Genomic DNA, 19,176 nt, shown 5'->3' on the forward strand with positions numbered 1-19,176 from the left:
TTGTAAGTTTGAAAGCTCTTCATGTTATGAATAGTGTTCTTCCAGTGTGTCCCCTGTAATGTTCCTTTTGCTGGTGAATGAAACTTTCAAAACTAATGAACAGTCACTTTAGAGGCATGATTTTTATGCCTCAATATGGAGTATATATATATATATATATATATACAGCCCTTTATGTAGAGGTATTCAACTTCCAACTTGGAGAAAAGATAATTTCACAAACCATAATAGTTGAGTGTTCCTGTGGGGAGGGGAAAAATCTGGCTGTTTCTCAAAATGGAAATTCTGGGAGTTGCTTTTGTGCTAAGAAAAAGGTATATAATATGTTCAGGGACAGCAGTCAGAAGTGCATACAGGGAACRCGCAGCAGGGAAAAGCAGTGAAAGTCTCTGGGGGGCCTGTGCCCYAGGCTCTGGGTGTCCCTGCTAGAGCAGGGGGGTTGGACTAGAGGATCTCTAGAGGTCCCTTCCAAACTCAACCATTCTGTGATTACTAGTGTGGCATGTACAACTTAGGTATTTTTATTTTTTAAGGATCTTGAAAAAATGATGAAAGGGAGAGAAAGAATATCAGAAYATATTCAGGTGCTAGATAAAATGCTTTTCACTAAAGAAGATAAAATGCTGAGACTGTTTACCGTACAAAGAGATGCTTGAGAAGTAAGTGATTAACAGTAAATCAGCTTTCTCAAAGGTATTTGATTCTCTGGGCTGACCAATCTCATAGAGAAAGACTGTACAGAGAGCTACGACAAATACTGGAAGCCAATTTAATCTTAGAAATAAGGCCTTTTTTTAAACTGAGATTTGTTAACATAAGGTTTGGAAGGAAAGGAAGTGATGAAATAGTGAAKATCTTCCTGGAGAATTTACCTTTGGGCATGAGTACCTACTATTAGATTTAGTGGGATATATGAAAACAGAATAAACAGAATAAAAAAAACCCAGAAGTTTAGACAATTTATCCTCTCAAGATCCTTTCCAGGCTGAATTCTCTGTTACCAGACAGTTCCTCAGTTTTAAAAGTTATACATCTATTTTTTGAGGACAAAAAATAAGGGGGAAATACCTGACTGGATCRGTCTCTATCTCCTTGTTTTACATTTATCTGCATTACATACGGCAAATGCACTGTATATTAACCACTGGTTTTCCTGAAACTTACTGAACTTCACAGTGAAGCTCCAGGGCTTGTCTGTTCACAGAATRTCCTGCCACATAACCCCAAACTTACACTGAGCATCGTACATTCTTTTTTTTTTCTGAATCACTGCAATGAGAATAGCATTTTAACTGACCCGAGTCTCTCTTCCTTTTACACCGACTGTCCAAATACAAAATGTGAGCTATCGCTGTCCCTCTCCCAAGGGAAACATACTGCCTTTCAGCACTTCTCTCCCTGAGCCTTCCTCCTATCCTTTGTACACACATTCATGCTCTGCTGCTCTCCCTATGCATCTCTCTCTCTCTCTCTCTCTCTGTGCTGTTGCTGAACTGCAGCTCCCACCAGCATTTGCAGCATCAAAGCCAGCTCGCATCTGAAACCAGCAGTGAATCACATCACCTGAAGAAGAAGAACAGAAAACTGAGCTCCCCAGCCTCACTGCATGCAAAGCGTGAGGTGCCAGCAGCACCCACCGTAGGGAAGGACTGGGCTGTATGCAAGACCTGGTTAGTCTGAGATCTGCTGCCTGTGATTTGAAAGCTGTCACTGGGATTTTTTAGGAGTGTGTGCATTTAGAGGATGTTTTTTGRGAAGATAATAGCCTGCTGCAAGTGAGAGCTGGGAAAAGCTGTCTCTCGCTGCTGCTGCTGCTGCAGTAGCTGGTGCAGCATGAGTGTGTAAAGGAGAGCTGCCGGAGCYGTGCTGTGAGACTCCCGTCCTGCTCTGTCTTCATTAACTGGAGGGATACAGAGGGAAACAGATGCACTAAGCAAGTGCCACACTGGATCTATTACTGTGCTCTCTTCACTGTGGAAAATGGTCAACAAAGACATGAATGGATTTCCAGTCAAGAAGTGCTCAGCCTTTCAGTTTTTTAAAAAAAGGGTAAGGTTTTTCTTTAATTATTTCTTTCTAATTACTTTCTACTTTTCTTTTTTTTTTTTTTTTGCTGATGTGCCACAGCGGAGAGTAAAGCCATTGAGGAAGGAAGGGGCTTTAATACGAGTCTTCCATAAAGATCCTCCTGTGCCGGCAGCTCTGGCTAACGCCAAGGGCACAGGCATGTCTGGGAAGGGGAACGGGGAGGGGGCCGGGGCAGAGGGACTGCACAGCATTACGTAATCCCCCTTTGCTGGGAAATGTGCATTTCAGTCGTAGCTGGCCGCAGGGCTTGACGCAACACAGCCGGCTATTTGGGAACACTCTCCAAAGCAGAGCGTGGGTTCGTTGCAGCTTGCCCTGTTCTCCACATCCACRCAGGGGCATGACTCGCTCCACACCTTTCCCTCGCTCGCCTGAAGTGCGGCGTTACCCACCTGCATTCATCATCTGGCAGAAAAAAACAGAGCACTGAGAGGCATTTGTGAGCTCAGCAGAATGCTTCATGGCTTGTAATTTGCCTGTAATCACAGTTAATGCAGGAGGAAGGAGTAAGAATAAGGTCCACCTTATTTTGCTTTTTTTTATGTTCCTTAATTTAGACAGAAATGACAGAATTTGAAAAAAAAAATGCTATGTGTTGTATTTGACTGCTGATTTTCATTAAAAAAGTGTACGTGAAACACTGCCTCAATACAATAGCTGAGTTTGTTCTCTGACTGTTTAACAGCAATCATGCTGAACACACTCCACTGAACTTGAGCAACAAAGTCATTTCCATGTGACAGCAAGACAGATATTCTGAATACACCTGGGTAGCAGAGCATCTGAGAGAGACTGGTAGCAAGGACTCTCTTATGGAAAGGATTTCCTCTAAGATTAAAATGACAGTCCTCTCTTTAAGCAGACTGAAGTAGGAACAGATAAGCTGCTCCATTCACTCCCTCACTCATTCATTCATTCATTCCTCCCATTCATTCTCTTTCTGTGTTATGCCAAGAATATGGACATTCTGCTTAACCCTTCAGGTAAAAGGAAGTGAAGCCAATGGCAGATGCTGGTATATAAGATGCAGAGGTAAGAGCTTCTGGGCATCAAAATGCCAAATTTAAGAGCAGATCCAAAAAAACACCACAAGTTGGCTGATTCAGAGAGGGAAAAAAAAAATGTTGTCTTTGCTGACATTTGTTGTTGCTTTGGAGGTGGATGGTGAAAGCGTCAGGTAGAAATGGAAGCCTAGACAGCACTCAGACACGGACCATAAACTTGGGAGTTCTGGTCCAGGCAGCTTCTAATTCAAGTTTATTACTTTTAGTACATGTAGGCTTGATACACTGTTCACCAGAAAGGTTTATCTGGTTTTTAAAACTGCTCAAAGGTTTAAAGACAAACTTCTTATTAAAGAGGAAACAAAATGACTTGCAATTCCTGTATGAGGTTAATTATTGGCAGAGGATTTCTATCTCAATTAATGCTAAGACAAGTTATTGCAGGAAGGCTCTACATAATTTTGTTCCAAAAGCAGGGGAAGATGTTTTTTGTTAAAACTATTCTGGTTATCAGTGAATATCTCTTTGGAAAACACTATCAGCTGTAGTTGTACTTGAATAAACTACCATAGTAAACTTGAATAAACTACCATAGTCCTGTACAGTGGATGAGGAGAAATAGCCATTTTTTTTTTAGTTTCTAGGGATTTCTTTTATTAGATGCTCCCTTTTGCTATTGTCATGAAGACAGATGAGATCAGTGAAATCAGTTTAGAGACACAAAGATAGGAAATTCCCTCTCTATGCATTTTGTCAATAGATAAATATGTTCATTGATGTTTTTGCTCTTTCCATTATCTTCTTCCTAGAAAATCCTCTGTATCCAAAGATTAACCACATTGTTCCTACACTGGTGCCTGCAATGTGTACAAACAAGAAAAGCTTCACATTCCAAATGTGCAACTGGCTTCCAGCATAGTATCCTGCATATACTGGACTGATGATGTGCTGCATTCTTTGAGGCTAGGGAAGGATGGATACGACTGTCAGTTTAGCCCCTATCAATGCTCTGGACACTCTGTCTGAACAACCACCAAAATCTTGCATCCAGAGAAGCATAGCTGCTAGGTTTCTTGATTCAAATCTTATCTGGGATTTTATTTGTGGATAGTCCAGTTTATTTATTTGGACTATTTTCATCACAGCAACACCAGAATGTCATAACCACCACAAACAACCAAATGTATACATCCTGTATCATTCATAAAGAGGGAGATCTTGGCCAGAGGAGCTTAATAGTTATGAATTTGGGGATGAGCTACTGTTGTCTCTGTTTTCCTGACAGGGGACTGAAACCCAGAGAAGCAGATTCATTTTGCAGGTACTCTGTGCAGCTTTCCCTAGGTCACGTGCTGTGATGAGGCAAGGGATGGGAACCCGTTTATTATTCCCTGTGTTTGTCTCTTGAAAAAACTCACATTTCTGGCAGAGATGATTTCTAGCCTGATTCTAAAAAACTACATCAATCTGGATTAGAACATTGCAGTTTTTAGGGAATGTTATTTTTCCACTAGATTAGATTTGTTTGGGAGAAAGAACCAGATGTATCTTCACTGTTTTCATTTTCCATAGAGCCTTCTGTTTTCATTAAGGTGCAGTCTTTGTTGCTCTGGTCAAGAGTGCAGAAAGGACTGGCAGAGAGAGCTCTGTGGATTTTGGCTGGGCTGAAAGTGCTTTCAACCACTGACTTGCATTTCAGACCCCCCTTTTTTTTTTTTTTAAGCCTGGTTTACTCTCTGATGACAAAGCACTGACTCTCTGGGATGATGCCTGCTTTGTCAGATGATTCAGAGTATGGGCTAATCATATCCAGAGGTCCGAGGTTAGGAAGGAAAAGATGGAATTATAAAGCAATACATCTGACAGAAATAAAAGGAAAAATAAGAACTATTGCAATGGAGATAACGTCTCCATAAATCAGTGCTGAGGGGGCTGGAACAAACAGGTAGGGGCTCTATCCACTTGAAACCTGCTGAGTTTAGAGGAAAAACAGTGACTTTTTTTTTTATATCAAGAAGCAGAACAGTTACAACTGGGATCAGGATCATATGTTAATATTGAGATATTGTTTTTAGTAATGATGGCACAGAAAGCTAAGAGGAGAAGGGGAAGGAAGAGAGGATCATGGGCATTTATAGGCACAAGGAGAAAATCTAAAGTGACTTCAATAGAGATAATTCATGAAAGTTGTTGTTTGCATAATCTTGGATCATGGCATAAAAGGGTAGACACCACTGCCAGTCAGGCAGCAGGTCTCCCTGGCGTGGAACCAGTCACCATTCCTGCAAGATCATTTCAAGAGATTAAGTTTGAGGTATTTGCCCTCTTATTCCTATCAGTGACTTTTGGATAGCATTTTGCAATATGTGACCTCCTTCAAATTGAAATAGCCTACTGTGTTGTATAACACATGAAAACCAAAATGGTTAAAATGAGGGGAATGATGAATTAATTGCCTGTGCTACTTAGATTGAGGTTGATGATATGGTAATCTGGAAATTTATTGTCCTCTCAGGTGTAGACCAAGAGCAAATACAAGAGTTCTTCTTTTTCAAAAACAATAAAATAAAAAAAGGCAGAAAAATAATGTCAGTGAATGTCTTTTTGGGAAAGTTTATTGCAGGGATTCAGGATTTGCTAATATGAAACTCAATAAGGGAAAGAATATACATAATCCCTTTTCACTGAGAAAATTTGCATTAATTAGCAATTTAGGTCAAGCTAAAGTGAACATGCAAAAGAAGAAGAGAAAACCCCTATCTTTGTTTCTAGGCAGTTTTTCCAGTTGCATAGTTTGTGGAAACTGTGCTCTTCTTTCAAGGCAGGCATTTTAGGTCACTATGGACCAGCAGCTTTTTCCATATGCAAGCTGAAAAGGCTGAAATGTCATCAAACATGAAGATCAGCCTCTTTTAAAGCTTAAGACAGTGAGAAGATGAGAGGACTGCATGATTACCTGTATAGTATTAGAAGATTGTACTAATTTAGCAATACAGAAATTTTTAACTGACCTCATATGGATTATAATCTTTCTGGTAGATTTTGCTTGGGCACCCTGTTCTCTGCTCTGCCGCTTTTGCAGATGAGAAGTCTATTTAAGAACTAGAATTTTGCTGTTTTGGGGGGGTAATGGAGAGTCTACCTGGAAGAAAATAAATGAGATTTGAAGCTGACTGTACCCTAGGAAAATACTAGCTTTATATGGGCTGACTGCTGCTTGAGCCACTGTCACAAAAGTACATAAATTTTAATGTTGATTTCTGGAGACAGGGACTCTGGCAAGACATGATCTGCAAGTCAGACAGAGCTTTGCTCCTGTACAGGCTTCTTTGCTGTCTCCTTTTTTTCTGAAAGGAGTAGTGCTGAGCAGCTGCGCCTCTGCTTGCTATTAGCCAAAGCTATAAGCACTGAGTACCTGCCCAAACCAAGCCTAAGTGCGCTATCAAACTATCCGTCTTGTCCTATCAGAATAGGACAAGAGGAAATGGCTTCAAGTTGTGCTAGAGGAGGTTTGGGTTGGGATATTAGGAAAAATTGCTACATGGAAAGAGTGGTGAAACACTGGAATAGGCTGCCCAGGGAAGTGGTAGTCACCATCCCTGCCAGTATTTAAGAAACTTGTAGATGAGGCATTTAGGGACATGGGTTAGCAGGCATGGTGGTGATGGATTTACAGTTGGACTTGATCTTGAAGGCCTTTTCCAACCATAATGATTCCATGAATATAGCCTGGGAGTTGCAGGACTAACAGGTGCCAGGAGGATTTGAATGCAGCTAAAAGGAAGGTGACCTGACAGCTCAGTCAGATGTCAACCATGATAAGGACATGTGCTGAGCTTACCAACTGTTTCCTCACCTCCTGTCTCTCAATTACATTCCAAAAAAAAAAAAAAAAAAAAAANAAAGAAAAAAAGACATTAAAAAAAAAAAAAAGGAATTTAAATAGTGAAATATGAGAGCTAATGAGAAACAATGTAAGTAAGAACTGAAAGTACTGAATACTGGTTTTGTGCGGAAAACTTTGCTTCCCTTTGTCCTCCAGTTTCCCCAGTTTTCCTTCTGAACTGGAATATAGAACAAAATTCATGAGGCAAAACTGGTGAAATTTGAACAAGAAGAGCTATCTGAGTCTCTTGTTTAAATCTCAGATATGAGAGGATCTTTAAATCTTCACTTTAAAAGCTTGCAGGAATGAATAAAAAAGGAAAAGAAATAAGAAACGATGGGGTAGGAATCATACAATGAAAACAAAACAGCCCCAGAAAACAGTAAGGATGAACGACTATTCCTTTCTTCCTTCTTTAACATCTTTCTTCTCCTTTGATAGAAATTTAAGACTGGAAGGCATCTCTTAATGCTTTAAGCCTGGCCTCCTCTTCTCATCACCAAACATGTCCTATATTCCCTTCCACAAATCAGGCCAACTGCTGCTTGTAATTGCCTCGGTCTTGTGGAGAAAGCACACTGCTTGAAAAGCTAGAAATCTGACTCCCATTTTCAGCCTATACTTATAATGGAGCATTTTATTTCCATTTGCTCTTGTGCCAATATTAAGAAACAGCTCAAATAGTTCTTCCCCTTCCCTCATATGCATAACCACTGATATGTTTATAGGGAGCAGTCATTTCTTCTCTTGGATGTATTTAGATAGCTAAACAAGCCAAGTTCTTGCAGACCTTTTTAGGAGAGACTCTCCACTTCTCAGGCATCCTAGCAGAAAAAGGCAGCTGGCACATTTGCTCTCTGAGTTACCAGAGCACCCATATATATTCCTGTTCCACTGTTATTTCTCCATGAGTTTTCTTTATACTTTTAATCCTCCATCCCATTCTAGTCCTTCCACTCTGTTCCCCCTTTTGCAGAGAACAACTCCTGGGTTACCTTGGCTAATTTTACAAATACAAGCATAGGTTTAATATCAAACTCAGCTGTGATGGACTCCACTAATAACCTTCCTCTTGTTGATACACTTTTACATAGCTCCTTTCTCTCTATTTTGGAAATAATATTCTTATTTTTCATTTTAACTAGCTAATTCCCATATGTTATTGCTGTCTCGCTGAGTTACTGAAGCCCATATGGATTAGATTTTCCACATTTGCCTCATCAAAGGAAGACATTAGGCGAGTCTGGCATATTGGTAAATGCATGTTGCAAGTTATCTCACTTTGTGTTAAACTCTTGGAGATTTGCTTTTACTTCAGATATTGTAAGTTTTATTTCTGTATACATAGCCTCCATTGTCTTCCACCATGATGTACTTAACTTTCATCCTGAAAAAGCAGAAGAAATATATTTCCTTATATTTGCTTTTTATTTTAGCTCAACTCCTATGAGAAATAGATTTATTTTTGCCTCTGTCTCATTTATTTATTTATTTACTCACTTTTAATTTCAGAATCTGACTGGATTTTTCCAGATCCACTCCCAGCTCCTACCTCAGGTCTCATTATATACCATCTGTAACGAAATAGCAATGGGAAGAAGGTCTCTTTGAAAGCCCGTTCTGACTCATTCCTTTCAAGACCAGCTGAGATATTGCTTGAACCTGAATAGTGCTTCAGCTTCACCTTCTTACATGCCTTTGCTGTTGAGTACAGCTTCTGATTGGGGAAGGGCTAGCCATGAGATCTCTAACTCCTCTGCCAAGTGCATATTAACACTATTCTAAATGCCATAAAGCCTGAAATTAAAATCTTAGGCAATTGGACCCCAAACACAATGATGTCACTGCGGCCATAACTCATATCAGCAGCCTTGGTAGTGTTTAAGCTCAACCATATGCCCGAATACTCAGTTGTAGGAAGAGGCGATGCACACAAGGAAACCAAGAAAGCAAACAGATATGGGAGATTCCCTGAGAAAAAAAATCATTCTAGTTCCTCCACTAATTGGTGCAAATGACGAAGATGATCTACAAGAGATAGGAAGAATTAAGAGCACTTTTGAGCATACGCTTCTCTACCTGCTAATTAAAGACCTCTTGATGAAGGCTACAAGCCTGGGGGAGAGTCAGTGGTTGAGTCCCCAGAGAAAGGAGTCATGAATGAAAGGGAAAAACTTATATCCTTCTAAAAACCTGGGAAGAGAAAATGGAAGGAGAGCAATAATCTCTCTCAAAAAACAACCATGTAAATGGAGATGCTAGAGCAACAGGGAAAAAAAAAGCACAATATAAACTTAAAAAATCAAATTAAAAAAATGAGTTTTTTTCTAATTAGCATGTTATCAGGATATAATTATTAGTGGATGCTATTTCCAACAGTTGTTTTAAACAAAAACAATTAAATATTGAGAACAGGGAAATAACAAACAACTCCAAAATTGTGTTTATGGAAGACACAGTACCAACAGGTTTCCCAATCAGCTTAGAAGCAACTGACCAAGTCTCAAAATATCTTCATGAGGAAAAAAGTTATTCCCATTTCACAGATGGGACACAGAGAAATCAGATACGTCTAGGTCAATGACAGAAGTTATTCCTGTTTCCTGTCCCTTGCTCTAACATTCCCTAAAAGAAAAAAAAAAAAGAAAAAAAAAAAAAGAAAAGAAAGAAAAAGATACTTCTTTTTCTTGATACATAAGGAGTGAAAGTGCCTGCTGGTTAAGTAGTACACATTATGGCAATCTGATAGGGAAAGATACTCTTGCCTGCCCAGTCCAGGGTGCTTCCAGCTTCAGTTGAGCTATCTGCAGCTTTCACAGGTGTCATTTTTCTAGGCTTGCCCTGTAGCTATGTTCAGGCCTAAATGAGCACTCAAGAGGTCAGACTTCCTCAAAACTATGACTTTAGTCTAGGGTCTGCCCAGGGGAAACCACTTCAGCTATGCTAGCAGACACCTCTTGGCTGCCTGTCTAAATTGGAAGTCCTTTAGAGGAGAAAGAAAGAGATTGTCCATATTTCTACAGAGACACTAGCAGTCAGGTTCAAATCTTGGTTGAGGTTTTGTGAATATAGAGAACAGTGAAAGTCATTGGTTATATCAATTAGAATCGAATCATCAGAATGATTTTTTTATATGGCTACCTGAGAGCTGATTTTTGATGATTGTAAGTGGGAAAGACATCTATTATTTTACTTCCTGCTCTGGTTTTATTAGATATTTTCCAGATTGTCTTGATTCATTCAATTAGTACTATGTATGCTACTAGGACAGTTAAAAATTTTCAGGAATGCTTTCTGCAGCAAAAGAAAGTAAGAAAGGTTATGAAGCCAAATACTTGAACTAAAGGTCATCAACAAAATGTGTAAATGCATTGCAGAAAGCTCTTTCAAAAATAGCACTAATTGCTTTGAAAATATGCTTTCTATGCTTAGTAATTACAGATTAGTGAAAAAACGCACAGTTCTTTCAGTATCTTTCTTGATCTCTGCATTTATCTAATGGTATAATGATAAATTTTAACACACTTAATTGTAAGTAAGTTGGAATTTGATTAATGATAACTTATTTTTAGTGTTAAAACAAATGTGATTTTGAAACATGTTATCACACTCCATTGAACTCTGATTTAGGCAAATGTTTGGATGCATTTTTCCTAAACTTAAACTTTCCTAAACTTTCTTAAACTTTTCCTAAACTTTCAAATTAAAGCAGAGCATGAGCAGTGTTCCTTATAAAAACAGACATACCAATCTGAGGTTTTTTTGGCGGCAGTGTGTTGGACTAAACCTCTCTGCTATGGGAACAACATCAATATGGGAATCCTCTATGTAAAACTTTTCTGATTAGATGCTAAGCCATGATGCAAAGAAGAGCAATATGAGAAAGAAATCTGAAGAGGAGATAATGGAAAGTAACGTTAGAGGAGGACAGCTTCTGATATAAAAAGCTATAATAAAGTTAATGGCTGTGCTGCTGCTGAAGATATGTAGCTGGGAGAAAGCCCAGTGTTAGGAACTCACAACCTGCAGCTAATGATTACAAACTGTGATTCATTTCTTGTTTGAACTCTTGTAAAATCATGTTCCATTATTGCCCTGCAAGAATCCTTGAAATTAAAGGTTATGTAGAGTATTTTAATAATAAAACTGATTATAGTGATAATAATTCAGCACACGATGCTGAAAATGTTTTCTTTAATCCTCAAATAAAGTGTTACTCCGTGATCTATAGGGATATGTGTTCCCTGAAAAAAAGAAGTAATCCCTCATTGGAGGAAGGTCACTGAAATCAAATATCAGATTCTTGGGACTTTTATTTTTTTTCTTCAGATCCTCAAGTATATCACATTCATAGGGTAGCTAAACCAAAACTGTGGTTTGGTTTAACTTGTGGTCCTTCATGACTTTAGATTTTGCAATAAACTCTCTGGCTGCCTGTGTAATCAGGATTTTGTTCCATTGCATGGCACCTGAGAGGAGTAATACAGATGTATTTCTGTGTCTAAAATACACAGGTATTGTTATCCTAGTCTGTGCTGACTTTAGTGACTGAGCTCTGCAATGATACAACAGTAATTGTTCCAAAATGCCAACTATTTCCAAGCAATCAAGTAGAGCAGAGGAAGCAAGAGGCATTAGCCAATCTTTATACCATAAGAAGCTTCAGAGAATTGTTGAAGTGTTTTACATCATGTTCAACTCCAATTTACAAAACCAAAACAGTCTTTAGCTCAGTAGTGTTGTCTTCTTATGCCAAAAAAAATGGAGATACAATAATAGACATGGCTCCCATATCCCTTCAGTTCAGTTTTGAACCTGGCTGTGTCATAATTTCCTTTGCACCATGAACACCCTCGCCCTTTCTATAGTGATATCACTGACTTCAACCTGATTTTCTGCTAGGCCAGGAATGCCGTAGACAATACTAATCAATAATCAAGCCCTTTATACAAGATTACTCGTTTTGACTCGTTTTCGTCTTGAAGAAAACGAATTGTGCAGAACTTAGCTTTGTGCGGTGGGTCAAAAAGACTCTCCTGCTGCCCTGTAACCAGAATAAGCCACAGATGTCTTACCTGACCATGGCTACTGCAATCAAATCCTTGACTGCATTGAAAGGATGCTAAGTGCAGTATCTCTGGCTATCAGGTGTATACAGAATATCAGGCACATGCTTCTCCATCCTTCCTTGGCCAAGAGTTTTGTCCATTATATAACGCACATAGTAAAGGTGCATTTCTGCATGTGTATTTTTTTAAAAGAGGGCAAATATCATTGTAAATCCTCATTCATGGGACTACAGTTAAGTCCAAGTATATGAGAAGACTGGGAACAGGTCTGCTGGATATGCTGTAGACTTATCTTTAGGATCTCATCAAGGAGAGTGAGTAGCAACTTCAGTGCTGTTCCAATGAATTTCCACAGTGAGTCATTGAGGAATTCACTCACTTATGTACTTATATCTGTATGTGCATATGTATGTATGCATGTATGGAACTTCTAGAGAGGATCCAGTATAGAGTGATAAAGATGATTAAAGGATTGGAGCATCTATCTTATGAGGAAAGGTTAATTGACCTGGGTCTACTTAGCCTAGAAAAGAGAAGATTGAGAGGATATTTGATCAATTGGTATAAGTACCTGAGGGGAGAATGTAGGGAGGATGGGGGCCAAACTCTTCTTGCTGGTGGCCAGTGACAGGACAAGGAGTAATGGGTACAAGTAGAAATACAGGAAGTTCCATCTCCATATGAGGAATAACTTTTTCCTGTGAGGGTGACGGAGCCCTGGAACAGGCTGACCAGTGAGGTTGTGAAGTCCCCTCCTCTGGAGATCTTCAAAAGCTGCCTGGATGTGACTCTGTGCCCTATGCTCTAGATGTCCCTGCTTGAGCATGGGGGTTGGACTGGATGATCTCTAGGGGTCCCTTCCAGCCTCAACCACTCTATGATTCTATGAATGTAGATGACTTTCCTATTGCCATTTCTCTTCCTGCCTCAGGTAACAGGGTGAGCTTTCTTGCCATACCATACATGGTGTGATATCTGAGCACACTGGAGTGTTTTTAGGAGAACATCCACGTCAGATCTCTATTTTTATTTGAACAAGCCCAAATTTCCATGTCATGTGTTCTACAAAGACAAATCCTGTGTTATATCACTGACTGAATGAAAAAGGGATGCACAAAGCTGTTATTTTTTTCTGTTTTTTTCTAGGACTGATGCTTCATGTAGCATGTCACACAAGTTCATCCCCTAGCTCAAGGCCACTGATATCACCAAGCCCCTCTGGGAAGTGGACAGACAATAAACAATGCAATCCTCAGAAGGGAACTTGGAATATCTATTCATTCTCCTCACCCTGCCATTCCTCTCTTATCTCTTGCATTTCAGCTTGACAGTGTCTCCCCAGTGCATAATTTTAGGAGTTACAATGCTCTTGGAGTAGATGGGAGATCTATGTTTTTGATAAGGAGATTGTGAACTTGATTCATACTGTCAGAATCTTACATTAATGTGCATTCCTTCTTGAGCCCTCAGTTTCTACACATATATTCTCCACCAGTCCTCTATGAGAGCAATAGATTTTATTTCAGATCCAAAAGCTTTTTCTATTTTTTAGGGCTTTGCTTCTTTTGTTCTGTGCTTACAGTGCAGTACAATACAGTGCAGAGGAAGCATATGTGACTGCTCAGGGATATATTGCCTGGACCAAACAAATTCTTTTAAAGATTAATCACGAAATACTAAAGGGAAAAAAAGATCTGAGCTACTGGGAAATTGTTCATTCCATCTTCCAATTATTCAGTACATACTAAGCCTGAACAAGTTGTAATTAGATATGAATAAAAGCCTTATGATATTCTCTTTTTCTACAGTTTCAAGTGCACTGGCAGTCCTCCGTAAATAAATCCTTTTTTTTTTTTTTTTTTTTTTTTTTTTTAATGAAGTTTCTTCTCTTCATCATGCTTCTACTCCCTTTCTCCTCCTAGGCCTAACCCACTTGGACCTACCACTGGTGGCAGCCTGGGTAGAGAATGAGCCCATAGAGCTAGAAGGGGAGCTGCATGTTGCTGGAGAGTGCAGCCTCCTCCTGCATTTGAGGCTTTACGAAGTTCCTGGAGGGACTTGTACGAGCTTTAGAAAACCTTCTAGACCCAACATCTTTGGGAATCTATGCCTTAATATGAGAATCAGACATATTTGTTTGCTCCAACTTAAGCATGGCACCTAAAAATTATTCTGCTTGCCATAGCAGGATAATTCAAGGCAACACTGCAAAATGCCCAGGCTCCCTGGACAGCTATCAGGGGGATTGAGTCACAGGGGCTGGAAAAAGACATATGCCTTGGAGTTAGATGCATATGTTGCTTTTGAAAGCGTTCCCTGTAGCAAAGGAATMACTTGCCAACTCTGCAGCACTAGGCTGCGATCTGATTTCCCTTATTTCATGGTCTTTAGTCACATTACTAGAAAAACTATCCAGTCCATTTAAAATCTTGGCTAACTTTCCTGTCTCAGGAATTTCCTTCTTCCTCTTCCCTTCTTTATTTTCCATTTGCTCTGAAAGAAGGCAATTCTTTTAGCAAAGTGATCCCTTTTTTTTCTGTTTCACTTATTGCTTGATACAGTAAATTGCATTGATGAGATGATTCACATGACAAATTGAAATCATATAAATCCTCCTACCTGCAGGGTATTTTCAGCAGTAGATACTTTTCTCTGATGTCATAGTTAMAGTTGTGGATCAGGCTCAAACCCTTATAAAATTTTGGCTTGCTAAGAGGAAAAATGTACTAGCTTCCAGTGGCTTTTACCCGAAATGACTTCAGAATTATTAGTTTTTGCAAGAATTAAGGAAAAAGAAAAACCCACAGCAAGCATGTGGAATAAGAGACTCAAAACAAGCTGCTTCAGTCATACGCTTCCCAAAACTAACAACCTTTGCATGTGGGAGACTACAGCCCTCAAGCTGATGAGTCAGTTTGGGTGACTTACGCTTTCATTTGTGTTTCTAAAACAAAGATTTTGATTGCAATTGTCTTGGAAAAAAAAGTGAGGACCATAAAGAGTAGAAGTGGTGGGCAGTATGTTTCTGTGCATGTGAACATGCCTCTGGAAAAATACTAAGCCTTAGCTTAGTATTTAGAAGTGATATAATGTAAACAGCAGAAAGAAAGCCTCCCTTGTTTCCAAACTTTTTGCATATGTCTGTTTACATCTGTAACTACATTTTTCACTGAAGAACTTTTATTTCTTTTATACATATGAATGACTGTTTATGGCTGACAATTTAAAATGAGGCTTTAYTCTGATTAACTCTATATTTTGCTCTTATTTAGCCTCTTTGAAGATCTTTTAAGACTGTATTTCTCAAACTATGTTAAAACATAAGCAAAAACATGTGGAGCAATTTATTGAAATGCCAGGCAGGTTTGACAGGTGCAGGAGAAATTGCTTGGTTTCACAAACTGAAACAGCTGTAATTTTATAGGAGATGAAATTGGGATGGGGTTTCACATTTGTTTGTTCATCTCGTGGCTGCTGCTTTGTTTTCAAAGAAGTGACTCATTTCCCCCTCTCCAAGGGGGACTCTAAAGCTTATTTCTCAAGTGGATGGAGGCATCTAGTCTCCATAGAATGTAGGGAAGCTCAGTGGAAATTCAAACAAATTACGGAGCAAAACTAAATATAACAAGGAAATAATAGTTTTCCTTTTCTTGGGACTAAAAATAAATTTCACTTACATCTTTGAGAGCAGGAAATGCCATAAACATTAGGTCCACCTTTCAGATAGACTGAGGTAGATTTCATTACATATCTTTAAAAGAATATCAGGCATAGAAATTTTTGGATCCTTAACCAACAAATCTTAACCTCATAAAAGTCTGATCTGTTAAGGAGTTTTACTTTCGCTCTGTGCAGTTGCTATGGGAAGACATATGCTTTCTTTTCAAATTATTCAGCACCATGTATTTTCCCATAGTGACAGGGTATGTATCAAAAGATACTGCTACCCATAAGCTTATTACTAGCAGTTCTTCTGAGGGAAAGAAAAGAAAATTACTGAAAGATCATAAGGGAATTTGTCACTTTTGCATTATCAAAACACTTGATTTGTAAAATCTCTTTTTTCCTAGGCTACCACAGGGTAGTTTATATCCCACTGAAGTGGTCAGCTTAAGATGGAACTACTTTTTTAGCTTGAAATAAAACAACTTTTAAAATTCTGATTGTATAATATTAATGCTTCACACAGCTAGGTATAGCTTCTCACTTGGGCAATTATTTTTATTAAAAATGGCTAATATGTTTGCTTGAGACTTTCTGTTTCTCCTCAAGCACCATTCTTAGTGACCCAGCAGCAAGGGCAAGTTACTCGCTAAAACAAACGAGGAGCAGAAATGAGTATTTTCCTGGAGGGTGTGCCTTTGAGCAAACAAAACCAAATACTTTTCTCTCACTCGCCCATGTTGTGCGAGAGGTCTGCAGGGCAAGTGGGTGGCCCTGTAGCTGCTGAGCAGTTTCTGTGCAGCCCCATGTGTGTACCTGCCCAACTGCGAGGTCTCCACCATCAGGGTTAGCCCAACATCATCTTGCAAAGGATGGGACCTGTGAAAAACCTCTCCTTCCTGACTGCCACTCCAGGAGTCCTGCAGCTTACTGAGGTGTAGGGTATGAGTCATAACTCTTAGCTCTGCAAATTGCTTAGTATGTCCATCTCTCAGGGCCAGAAAACCTGGGCACCCTAAATTAGCTCCTCTAATGGTCCAGGATGGCCTTAAAGATCTATAAAAATTAGGATGATATGCAACATGATATACAGGAATAGGACAATATGATATACAGGTATTAGGGTAGTATACATTACGATGAACTCAGTCCACTATTTTATATTCTCAAAACTCCAACTTAATCTGTGAGAGTCTGATGCAGTATCAGGCTCAAATTAGGAATAAGAAAGTTATTGAGGCCACTCAAAATGTGCCTCACTAATCTGAACTGAATGATGCTTTTATGGAATAACTAAGGACAGCTGTTGGATGGGGTTTGGCACTGCACCCAATCATCCATTATGTTCTGCCATTGCAGTCGTTATTATATAACTGTAATAATATAATGATTATTATATTGCAATTATACTTCGCAATGTTGTGATATTTCAGTCCAGAACAACTACTGAAGGATGCAAAATAATTACTGCAGAAAAAAAAAAAAAAAAAAAGAAAGAAAAATGTATATGTATATTTTAAGTAGAAAAACACAACAAGGAATCTTTGTTTTGTTTATTTGTTTGCCTCAATCAGTTATCAGCCCAGGCACTTCTGAACATTCATGCCCAGACTCCTATACTGGTTTAGCACTGAAACAGGCTGCCCAGAGAGGTTATGGAGTCTCCTTCTCTGGAGATCTTCCAAACCCACCAGGAGGCCACCCTGTGCCACAGGCTCTAGTTGTCTCTGCTTGAGCAAGTGGGTTGGACTAGATAATCTCTAGGGGTCCCTTACAATCTCAACCATTCTGTGATTTTGTGATTCTGTTTATATGCTCACAGAGACCTGCAGATTGCTGCAAGGTATTGATGGATAGATATGGGATGTGATATTTATCAGAGTAGGTCTTTAAAAAAATGTTGCCCAGGCTTAATGACAACTAGCTGTGCTCACATAAAATAGAGAATAGAGAATAGAATAGAAGGTACTAGTGAGCAGAGTCAGACTGTTTAGATAGGGTTTGGTGTTGTATTGCTCACATCACTTTTATTCAATCTAGATGAAAAAATTTTTAACTTGGTAGCCTGAAAAGATTGGATTTGCACRTACACAATAAATCCCATTTTGTTTTGTTTTCCCTTTTGACATAATACACAGAGAGAGGGTGTTTATACATCAGTGTGGACAATGAATCTATTGTATCTTTCTGCAGAAACAAGTGCCATCAGTGCTTACAGCTGATCCAAGAACCTGATCCAAGAACCTGATTCCAGCACACCAGTTATTTATTTACTTACAGAGAAAAGAATCTCATGAGACTACCAATTATTATCAAGGACAACATGGGAGGAAGGAAGASAGGAAAGCCCTAAATGGTTCTTGTTCAATTGTTAGGATTTTCTTACGTCATATTTCAAACAAATAGGAGGGCACACTAAGAGCTTATTTAGCTACCCAACTGAAACATGGGCATTACAGACTTTCTCCTGCACCATTTGAGCTGGCAAGAGTTTTCCTTTGAGTAGAACAAGAAAATCACGCATGGAGTTGTCTGTGTGCTCATTAACACTTGTTACCAAGTTTGTTGGTGTGTCTAAGCTTTCAACTGTGCTCCATGCCTTTACATATATGTGTGCAACTTATTCAGCAGGAATAGATTTAGACACGTGCTTAAAGGAGTCCAAATTCTTCAATAAAGTTAGTGCTGAGCATCTTATGGGAACTGGCCCAATTGCATCAAGTACCTACATATTTTTTGAATCTACCCCTCCCTGGCTTGTTGCTGTGGCTTAGAGATGTGTCATTTGTCCTTTGTATTCTAAAAATTTGCCTTACTTCAAGTGTTACCATTTCAGCTGATTGCACCATTTGACTTCTTTCAGATGCCCCCATGGGAAGTGAAATACTTGGGTCTGTGAAAGAGTTTGTATATGCGTGTGTGTGTGTGTGTGTGTGTATGTGTGTATGTGTATGTAAGGAGAGATAAAGTACTGATTAAAAACTATGATAAAAGCCTTGAGATGTTTATCATGAGGTGATGAACCTTAATAAAAATGCAGTAGAAAACATGCCAAATCCTCATCAGGTGCTATGGAACCCACCAGCACTTCCCAGCTTTCAGACCCAGGAGTATGCCTGAGCCAGCCTTGTCATGCTGGGACATGGACTTCCATGTTGGTCAAGGGCATGCTGAACCTTCCTACCTGTGTGCTGGTTTCTGCCGGATGAAACCTGGATTTCCTTAGATTTTCAGCCTAAGTTGCCGGGGAACCGTAGTCCTCCTCCTCACTTTAGTGCCCTCTCCATATTTCAGTGTAAGGTACCCCAAAGCACACTGAGAGGCATCCAGGTTCATCAGGTTAGGTACTGCTGGTCTTTGCACACTGAGCTCAACGGAGCAACTAACTGTCCAGTGGCAGTATGACACAACTGAACCTACCTGGAGGCAAATGAAAACTGTAGAGAAGAGGGTTATTTTGCAGAAG

The 19,176-nt window shown here is 39.3% G+C and overlaps 1 protein-coding gene across 1 annotated transcript in view; it reads left to right on the forward strand.

Annotated features, from left to right (window-relative positions):
• Positions 1 to 1,580: 1,580 nt before the first annotated feature.
• Positions 1,581 to 19,176, forward strand: part of SGK1 (serum/glucocorticoid regulated kinase 1) — an 80,047-nt gene continuing 62,451 nt past the window's right edge. The window contains exon 1 of the mRNA XM_026048177.1: positions 1,581 to 2,049. Coding sequence (XP_025903962.1) covers positions 1,981 to 2,049 — 69 coding nt within the window. The 5' untranslated portion in view covers positions 1,581 to 1,980. The remainder of the gene's footprint in view (positions 2,050 to 19,176) is intronic.

Source organism: Nothoprocta perdicaria, unplaced genomic scaffold (genome assembly GCF_003342845.1).
Source record: "Nothoprocta perdicaria isolate Ctin4 unplaced genomic scaffold, notPer1 scaffold_52, whole genome shotgun sequence".
NCBI lineage: Eukaryota > Metazoa > Chordata > Aves > Tinamiformes > Tinamidae > Nothoprocta > Nothoprocta perdicaria.